Here is a 10,681-nt window from a genome sequence, read left to right as displayed (position 1 = left end):
GCCAGATTAACTCATCCAAAAATGTAGGATAAAAGGAAATTTGGTAAGGTCCTTTTGTCTTTCAGGCAGTAGGGATTCATAGACAGCGATAGCTTCTATAAGGAATCCGAGGAGAAAATTCTAAACCTTAAAGAAGCACTACTGGAAATGAAATCACTAGATATTAGTGAAGAGAGCAGGCTTTCTCTTGAAAATGTCAAGAGGCTCATCTAGAGGAACTCCAGTGAAAATCATCTGGCTTGGTGGGAAAGGAACAAGATTGAAGCTACTCTGAAGGTCAAAGATGAATGCAATACGAGTATGTTTGATACAAACCTATCCATATGAATATGGAGGATAAGAAGGATATGCAGATGATAATCAAAGAGCTATCAATGTTGGACTTATTGAACCTGGAGTCTCTACCTACAGTAGCCCTGGATTTCTGGTAAGAAACCATGGTGAGATTAAGAGTGGTAAACCTAGGTTGGTTATTAACTATCAAGGTATTAACAAAATATTAGAATTTGATGGTTATTACATTCCTAGTAGAGAACACTTAATTGATTGAATCAAACGAGCAAAAGTGTTTTCTAAATTCGATTGCAAATCTGAGTTTTATCAAATTAAGATGGAGAGTGAATCAAAGAAATTTACTGCATTCTCCACACCACAGAGACAATATATCTGGAATGTGCTTCCAATGGGTTTAGCTAATACACCTTAGATATTTCAAAGAAAAATGAATAATCTTTTTAACGATTATTTCGAATTCATGTTTGTTTATATCGACAACATACTAATTGCATCTAAAAATATTAAAGAACATATTAAACATCTAGAGATATTTTCTGATGCATACCACAAAGAAGGTTTAGTACTTTCTGAAAAGAAAGCTACTATTGCTGTCGATAAAATTGAATTTCTAGGAATTCTTATTGACGAAACAAGAATTGAGTTACAGGACCATATTGTGGAGAAAATCGGCAATTTTCCAGACATACTCAAAGACAATAAGCATTTGCAGAGCTTCTTGGGAGTTGTTAACTTTGCAGGTATATTCACTAAGGATCTTGCAAGATACAAAAAGGATTTCCGACCACTCTTGAAAGAAATGAAAAGTTCAAAGTGGAAATAGGAAGAAATCCACACAAAAAGGGTTTGAGAGCTAAAACAAGTTTGCAGTAACCTGCCAAAGCTTGCTATACCACAAGACGAGGATGAATTGGTAGTCTATACAAATGCCAATGACTACAGATGGGCAGCAGTGCTCATAAAGAAGACAACTATAGGGGAAGAACCTTGTACATACACAGGAGGGTTGTTCTCAGAACAACAAGCCAAAGTTTGGCATATTAACGAGAAAGAATTCTTTGAAGTTTGAAAGGCTTTTAAAAAATGGCCTTTATTTTTACTTGCTAAAGAATTTACCTTAAATATTGATAATACTAATGTTAAAGCTTTCTTAAAAAATAAATTAGAATCGATAATAGAGAAAGCTCGTATTATCAGATGGCAAGCTGAATGCCAATATTCTTGCTATAATATTGTCGTTATAAAATCTCATAAAAATGTTCTTGCAGATTTCCTGACAAGAGATAGAGGCATCTAAGGCAAACTCCATCATATTGAGACTCAAGCACCTCCGGGAAAACCTCGAGGAACTTGACAGAAAGTTCGGACAGCTAGCGGTTAATGCCCAAGTTGCCGGACAAAATCCAAAGAGTTGAGCTAGACACTGTCCAAGTTGCAATAAGGAGTTCCTTATTAGCATCCACCTCGCTATGGAACTACTTACGAGAACCAATTCGAAAGGCGTCACCTTTAGGGATGACTCACGAGTTGAGAGAGCGTGACCCAAAATATGCGTTTAGAGTATAGGGCTCTAGACCTGTAGCGTCGAATTCAAGTACCGATTGCACAAGGCTATCATCAGACTCTGGTGAAACGGAAATAATTGAATCACAAAAAGTGCAAACTATTCTTAGGCCAACCTAACACCATTGGAGTTAAAGAGGGAGAGATTAGTCTTAGGCCAATGACAGCACCTCTAAGGCTAATGCTAATGAATTGATATCTTTTTCTGCTTGGCAGGATTATCAGCGCGTGTGGGAAAAATTAATTTCCCGCAAAGGAGTGAACCAGGCAAGACCATTATCGAAATATTCAGAAAATATAACAGAGTCTGGATGTTAGACGGGTCTAAACCAGAAGATGTCTGAGAATGGTATGATTTTGGAGCTCTTACTTCAGTTCATATTATGTCACCGAGTTTTCCAAAAATTTCAAAACTTTTGGAGTGAATTAGTGGGGCGGTCTTTGATTTATGGCAAAACAACCCCCATTTAAAGAGAAGCGACGTTCTGGAGATAAAATTCATTTTAGTAGCTCTAGGAACTGAAGGAAAGGGGTCTCATCCAACATTCTATTTCATGAAGCTGCAGAGGCCAAACATGGTAGCTTTCAGCAAGATCAAAGCTGCCTCAGGAGAAGCTCCCTTGGTATCGGCCATTAGTGAAGACAGTATCTCTACCAGGAGAGTTTGGGGATTATGCGTATGTCTCACAAAGATGGACAAAGTCAAGTAATCATTCAAGAAAGTTTATTTGAAAAGAAGAGGATGTTAATCTGTGAAAATAAGCTGTTGGCAACCGAAACAACGAGGATAAAGACGTGCAACATGTTGCATGTTGGGCAAAAAATTCGGGTCACGAATAAACCCTAATCAAACCAGGATAAGGGAAACAGAAAAATCTTTATAAAAAGAAGTAAAAATTAAAAAATATAAAAAATTAAGGATAAGACTGTCGGTAGAAAATGACAAAGGCCAACAGTCAGAAAAGCAAGAAAGACTGACAAATCATTATGATCAACAGCTGGAAATCATGAGGCGATGACAAATGAAATGACGTCATCACAAAACAAGTTTGGAGTCCGAATTTGAAGTCCGCGGATGCCTATAAATAAAGATTTAATGAAGCAGAAGGGGGACATCATAAAACTTCTCCTACTCTTCAAAGCATTAGAGTTGTAAGTCTTTCTCAATCTTCTGTAATATTTTAATTTTCAGTTTATGGGGGTTTCCCCAACAAGTCAAGTCTTTTACACCATGAGAGGCTAAAACAGTTGTCTTCTCCAACGGAGGAATAATACCTATATAACATTCTCTATATTTCTTCAATAAATGTTAGGCTTCTGTTCAACTTGTTTGTCTAAAATTTTTATTAATTCCCTATATTGGAGTCCCTTTAACGTCCTAAGGTAGGAAACGAAACAGGGCTGTGCTATTTTATTACTGAAGTAGCCAAGTTCCTGCGAACCATCTGCTGCGGTAGTGTGGTTGGAAGAAGTCCATAAAATCGAGGGCTTGTGATACCCGGAAATAGAGCGGTCAAAGCAAGGGGGATCATGGAGTGTGTCACTTCAGCTTCATTTTCTATGGGCATGAATGGAAAACCACATAGGTTCTTTGCGGGTGCTAGAGGACTTAGACAAGGGGATCCTTTATCACCATACCTTTTTGTGCTTGTGATGGAGGTACTGCATACGAAATTCTTGCAACTAATCGAACAGGATATGAGATTCACATTCCATGTGAAACCTCAAGAGTTTTTCAGCTGGGATTTGCGGATGGGCGTACTAAAAGATGGGATGGATCGCTTTGCCTCATGGTCTGGACTACGAATCAAACTTGACAAGAGCCATGTCATTATCTCACGATCAGCCTAGGGTGTGAAGGAGGAAATACTAGATGTGCTGGGATTCCACGAGGGTCATCTCCCGATGAGGAATTCGGGACTCCCTTTATTGGCCTCTAGATTAAATATTTCTGATTGTCAACCATTATTTAGCAAGATTGATGAACGTATTAATGGTTGGGATGGCTTGGCACTCTCGTATGCGGGAAGGGTGCAAATCATCAAATCTGTACTTATGGCATTGAGTGTGTATTGGGGTTCTGCTTTCGTACTCCCAAAAGGGGTCATCAAAGAAACTGAGAAGCGTCTAAGGACATTTTTGTGGAAAGGTATGGGCTACAGTGGATATGCCAAATTAGTATGGAAGGAGGTATGCAAGCCTAAGGATGAAGGGGTCAAGGGCTTAGAGACGTCGGTATATTTAATCGTGTACTGATGTGTAAGAAGCTTTGTGAGATCATAAGATGTGAGAGAACTTCCATATGGGTGGATTGGCTGTTTCCTGGGCACCTACGAGATACATCTATTTGGACCATATCGGAGCAGCGAGGACCATGGGGATGGAGAGAACTTCTACGCCTGCGATAGTGGCTGCGGTCAGTAGTAGAGTATCGAATTGGTGATGGAAGTACCTTCTACTTATGGAAGGACCCTTGGCATCACTTGGGACCTCTCATAACAAAATTTCAACTGGGACCTATCATCATGGGATTGGGGGCTGCTAGCCCGTTGTGCTCGGTCATTCATGATGGCCAGTGGCATTGGCCAATAATCACAGACAAAGAATATTTGGAGATTACCTACATGTTACCCCAAATCTGTGGAGGTGATGACCGCATAGTATGGAGGTTCCCTATGTAGTACCCCCTAATGCTACTAGGGCTATATCTTCCCTAAACGTCTTACTTAAAGTAATCCCTGTGTTTATATATATAAATTTGCACATAATCATCTAATCAATTTGCATACGTAATCCCAACACGTTATAGCAGGTATTATCAACCCACAACATTATATATATATACACATATCAAACATCACAAGGTGATTCATCACAAGTAATCCATACGTTTATATTCTCTTTGTACAAATAAAATGTGATTTGTACTCTAACTGTCTAAGAGGAGGAAACTGCATACTGGCCCGACCTACTTGAGTATAGCGCGTAGACCTATTTTTCAACAGTCAAAACACCTCAAAGTCTACTCCTGAAATAAAACGTCAGCAGAGGGATGAGCCTGCCACTCAGTAAGTAAATAACCAGCCCTATCTATATATGCATATCAAATACAGCCCAAACAAAATAAACAGGCAACACGCATGGAATACAATCAATTTAATTCCAACATAATCAGATTTATTACACCACATGACTATCTCATAATAAGACAATCAACCAAACTCCATTTTTCCTAGTTTGCTTACCAGAAGGTGATATTGTGTTTTTCCCATCAACTCAATCTCACCGTTATATAAATTCAAGTGAATCCGCTTGATAGTCGGCTCATCAATCTCATTTCGCACATAGCTCTTTTCATATCATATTTTCACTTTATAGGCTTTTCAACACATCAAAGGGTATTCACACCACAATTATATTCAATTTCCACCACTCCCTCCTTTTCATATATCACCATTCTTGTAAGCAACTAGTAACATAAATCAATATATCAATTTATTCTCATTTCAGACATCCACAATGCATCAAACAACAAACATAATATTTCAACGTATTTTCTCATTCTACGTACACAATATCGTCAATCAATCAAATCATTTCATCACTCATATACTTTCAGGTAAAACAATGTCAGTATGAACCATAAATTCATATAACAGTAAAACCACAAATAAACGGGACATATATAGATAATACTAATTATTTACTTACCTCGACCTTACAATGCTTTTATCTATCCAATAGGTAGTGGTTCTGTCTTTTCACTTTATCCCCGTATCCTATAATGAGTTATACCGCACACAATTAATATATCGAGAATATCGTAATTTGTTTTAAATATAATATTGAATATCATTTGTACAATTTCTAATAATTTTTTAATATTTCATTTCTATCGAAATACAAATCTTCGTTTTTCTTCTTTATTAAGATACCAATTATTAGTAATTTTCGGAATATTTCTATGAATTTTCTATCAATTTCTCGCTATTATACTCTTTAATTGAACAATAATACATAGGATTGCGTATTTGGTTAATAATTTCGATGGAATTCTATAAATTAGCTATAGCAATATTCAAATTTAATGAATTTAATAATCTAATTGACCAACGATATTATTTTTATATCCAATTCTGTATTGAATTCGACACTATTTAAATAGTCAAACTCATAAAATATTTCGATCAAATAGTACATCGCTTAGTATAAACAATATTTAATAAATGAACTAATTAAATAATATAATTATATAAATTAATAGGAATTAAAATCACAATATTCGTACCTATGTTTCTTTATTTTGTTTTCGGCCGAGAATTGCAATCTTCACAATTGCATTGTGTGTATGTTATGTGTATTTATATGTGTACCAACACAAAGAAAGAAAAATAAAAGAGAAAGAGAGAGTGAGGCGGTGGGAGGTGGGGCCCAATTCTCTCTCTCTCTCTTCATATATGTATATTATTATTTACCAGTATATATACATATACTAATATATGCATATATGATTTTCTAATATATATACATAATACTATTATTATTATATATTTTTTTTATTAGAGTTTTCTCGAAATACCCATTATGTCCTTCCTAAATTTTCTTAATTAATATAAGTTGTCCCCAAATATTATAACGAACTCCAATTTAATCCGTTCAAATCTTATTATATTCCAATTATGACCTATAATTTATTTACCAATTAATAAAGTTCAATTAGTCCCCCAATTTTGTAATATAATCTTTGGGGCGTCACAATTCTCCCCTCCTAATAAAAATTTCGTCCTCAAAATTTAACTAACTTACCGGCTCAGGGAATAAATATGGGTATTTTTCTCTCATGTTCTCCTCAACTTCTCAGATTGCTTCTCTTGGAGAGTGATGACTCCATTTGACCTTCACCATAGGTATTTCTTAATTTCTTTATACTCTCGTCGAGAATTTTCATTGGCTCTTTCACATATGTCAATCCCTCTGATGTCTCCATCTTTGGCTCATGCTAAATATGACTAGGATCGAATCGGTATCATCGTAGCATAGATACATGAAACACGTCATGTATTTGTGATAATTCTGTCGGTAATGCTAACCGATAGGCTAGTGGTCCAACTTGCTCCAGAATTTCATATGGCCCAATATATCGCGGACTCAGCTTTCCATACTTCCTGAATCTCAAGATTCCTCTCCATGGTGATACTTTTAGAAAAACTTTTTCCCCTACTATAACCGTCTTCATATGCCCATTTACTTCAACCATCACCTCTTTTGCTTGACAATCCACTAAAGCATGATTAGTAGCTAACCAGTCCATCCCCAAAATGACATCAAACTCCCTAAGGTCTATTACAACCAGATCTACATATAAAGTAACACCATCCACTACTATTGGACAAGATCTCACCACCTTATTCACTAATACAAACCCACCAGCAGGCATAGACACATATAAGTCATGTCCAAATGGTTCTATTTTAGCATGTACACGAGATGCAAAATCATGTGATATAAATGAACAAGTAGATCCTGGATCAATCAACACATGTGCATTAGAATCACAAATAGAGAAGGAACCAGTGATAACCTTGGGTGCCGTAGGAGCTTGTTCTTTTGTGATTGCATACACCCTAGCTTGTGGTTGAGGCTGACTACCTTATCTTGTAGATGTCGTGGAAATATTCCCGCTACCTCAACCACCTCTACCTCATCCTCTACTCACACCTGTTCGTTGTGAGTTTTCCCCCACACTGCTAAACTCTGAAGTTTGAGGTCCTCTGGAACTATCCCTCCATGTAGGACAGTCCCTGACAATATGTCCCGGCTGACGGTATCGATAACATATAATTGATCGGGCTCCCCAACATTCACCAATGTATCTCCTACCGCAATTAGCACAAGAAGGAGTAGATCCTCCACTGAATGATTTGGCTGGACCTTGTCTTCCTCCAAATCCAACTGAAGTAGGGCAGCCTCTACTCGAAAACACTGAAGGGGACCTACTAGCCTGACCCACTTCTCGACTTCTAAACCAACCCCTCTGTGAACCAGAACCCCTAAAGGAAACTACACCACCTTGACTTGCTGTAGGATTCAGGTTACTTGTCAATTTCTTTCGTTTAGCTTCAGTAGAACTCCTTTCAATGGATGTCTCTTCTGCCCTTAGTGACGCTTCCAACAGAGCATCATAACTCGGAGGTTTAATTGGTATTTTCTCCCGAATCTCGAGTCTCAATCCTCTTTCAAACCTGTCTCTCCTTAATTCATCGGTATTCACCTCTTCTGGGGCGTATTTTGACAATCTCACAAATTGCAGCTTATACTCAGCAACAGATAGATCATTCTGCTTTAATTCAAGAAATTCAACTTTCTTACGATTTCTGTACACCGGTGGAGTATATTTGTCAGCAAATTCTTTCAAAAAGTCATTCCACGTTAAAGTGACAGGTCGATAAGTGCTCCCTGGAACTATTTCCCACCAGTCTAATGCGTCTTTCTCTAATAAGGACACTGCGTACCTCAATTTTTGCTCAGAAGTACACTCAATTCTGTCCAACACCCTTTCCATGTTTCTCAGCCATTCTTTTACTTCTGCAGGGTCAGTTGTACCTGAAAATACCTTGGCTCCTTATCTCCTCACTGTTTCATAATTTTTATCAATAACTGCATCATGTGGTTGGGGTTGTGGCGATGGAGCCATCCTCTGCATCATTTCTAGAAACTGTTGCATTAAGGGGTTCATTTCTGGTTGTGGGGCATTTCTATTTTAGGATTCTAACCCCTGATGTTCTGATCCTGAATCATGACCCTGCACAGACTCTAATGACTCAGTTGGGCCAGCAACATTTTCTCTTGACGCTTCCACCTTATATGAAATGCACACATGTGAGTAGATTCCTAATATATAAACCTTATGTATAATATTACATTTCCTCTACTATCCCTAGGAAATCTAATCCCTGCTCTGATACCACCTAATGTAGCACCCCCTAACGCTACTAGGCTATATTTTCCCTAAACGTCTTACTTAAAGTAATTCCTGTGTTTATATATATAAATTTGCACATAATCATCTAATCAATTCGCATACGTAATCCCAACACGTCATAGCAGGTATTATCAACCCACAACATTATATATATACGTATCAAACACCACAAGGTGATTCATCACAAGTGATCCGTACACTTATATTATCTCTGTACAAACAAAATGTGATTTGTACTCTAATTGTCTAAGAGGAGAAAACTGCATACTGGCCCGACCTGCTTTAGTACAGCGCGTAGACCTATTCTTCAACAGTCAGACACCTCAAAGTCTACTCCTGAAATAAAACGTCAGTAGTGGGATGAGCCTGCCACTCAGTAAGTAAATCACCAGCCCTATCTATATATGCATATCAAACACAGTCCAAAAACAAAATAAACAGGCAACATGCATGGAATACAATCAATTTAATTCCAACATAATCAGAACTTTATTACACCACATGACTATCTCATAATAAGACAATCAACTCCATTTTTCCTAGTTTGCTTACCAGAAGGTGATATTGTGTTTTTCCCATCAACTCAATCTCACCGTTATATAAATTCAAGTGAATCCCCTTGACAACCGACTCATCAATCTCATTTCACAAATAGCTCTTTCATTTCCCACATAGCTCTTTCATATCGCACATAGCACTTTCATTTCGCACATAGCTCTTTCATTTCGCACATAGCTCTTTTCATATCATATTTTCGCCTTATAGGCTTTTCAACACATCAAGGGGTATTCACACCACAATTATATTGAATTTCCACCACTCGCTCCTTTTCACTTATCATCATTCATGTAAGCAACTAGGAACATAAAGCAATATATCAACTTATTCTCATTCCAGACATCCACAACGCATCAAACAACAAATATAATATTTCAACGCATTTTCTCATTCTACGTGCACAATATCGTCAATCAATCAAATCATTTCATCAGTCATATACTTTCAGGTAAATAAATGTCGGTATGAACCATAAATTCATATAACAGTAAAACCACAAATAAAGGGGACATATATAGATAATACTAATTATTTACTTACCTCGACCTTACAACGCTTTTATCTATCCAATAGGTAGTGGTTCGATCTTTTCACTTTACCCCCGTATCCTATAATGAGTTATAGCACACACAATTAATATATCGAGAATATCGTAATTTGTTTTAAATATAATATTGAATATCATTTGTACAATTTCTAATAATTCTTTAATATTTTATTTATATCGAAATACAAATCTTTGTTTTTTCTCTTTATTAACATACCATTTATTAAATATAATTTTTGAAATATTTCTATGAATTTTCTATCAATTTCTCGCTATTATACTCTTTAATTGAACAATAATACATAGGATTGCATATTTGGTTAATAATTTCAATGGAATTGTATAAATTAACTATAGCAATATTCAAATTTAATGAATTTAATAATCTAATTGACCAATGATATCATTTTTATATCCAATTATGTATTTAATTCGACACTATTTTAATAGCCAAACTCATAAAATATTTCGGTTGAATAGTACATCGCTTAGTATAAACAATATTTAATAAGCGAACTAATTAAATAATATAATTATATAAATTAATAGGAATTAAAATCACAATACTCGTACCTCTGTTTCTTTATTTCGTTTTCGGCCGAGAATTGCAATTTTCACAATTGCATTGTGTGTGTGTTATGTGTATTTATATGTGTACCAACACAAAGAAAGAAAAATAAAAGAGAAGAGATAGTGAGGCGGTGGGAGGTGGGGCCCAATTCTCTCTCTCTCTCTCT

General features: G+C 36.4%; 1 protein-coding gene across 1 annotated transcript; it reads right to left on the bottom strand.

The window, feature by feature from the left end:
* Positions 6,884-8,419, bottom strand: LOC105164524. The gene is made up of 2 exons (XM_011083175.1): positions 7,576-8,419; positions 6,884-7,380 (listed from the first exon to the last, which is right to left on the bottom strand). Exons 1-2 carry the CDS (start codon positions 8,417-8,419, stop codon positions 6,884-6,886), a joined length of 1,341 nt encoding a protein of 446 aa, XP_011081477.1.

This window comes from Sesamum indicum, linkage group LG6, assembly GCF_000512975.1.
Source record: "Sesamum indicum cultivar Zhongzhi No. 13 linkage group LG6, S_indicum_v1.0, whole genome shotgun sequence".
NCBI classification, from domain to species: domain Eukaryota; kingdom Viridiplantae; phylum Streptophyta; class Magnoliopsida; order Lamiales; family Pedaliaceae; genus Sesamum; species Sesamum indicum.
Note: the sequence above shows the minus strand (reverse complement) of the source record. Positions and strands in the feature narration are given on the sequence as shown.

What these genes read in the sequence shown, in the direction of transcription:
- LOC105164524 (XM_011083175.1), bottom strand. Translation starts at nt 8,419, where the DNA reads ATGGAAAGGGTGTTGGACAGAATTGAGTGTACTTCTGAGCAAAAATTG. An exon ending in GGAAAACTCACAACGAACAG is followed by an intron (nt 7,381 to 7,575) that starts GTGTGAGTAGAG and finishes TGATTGATCCAG; the next exon opens with GATCTACTTGTTCATTTATA.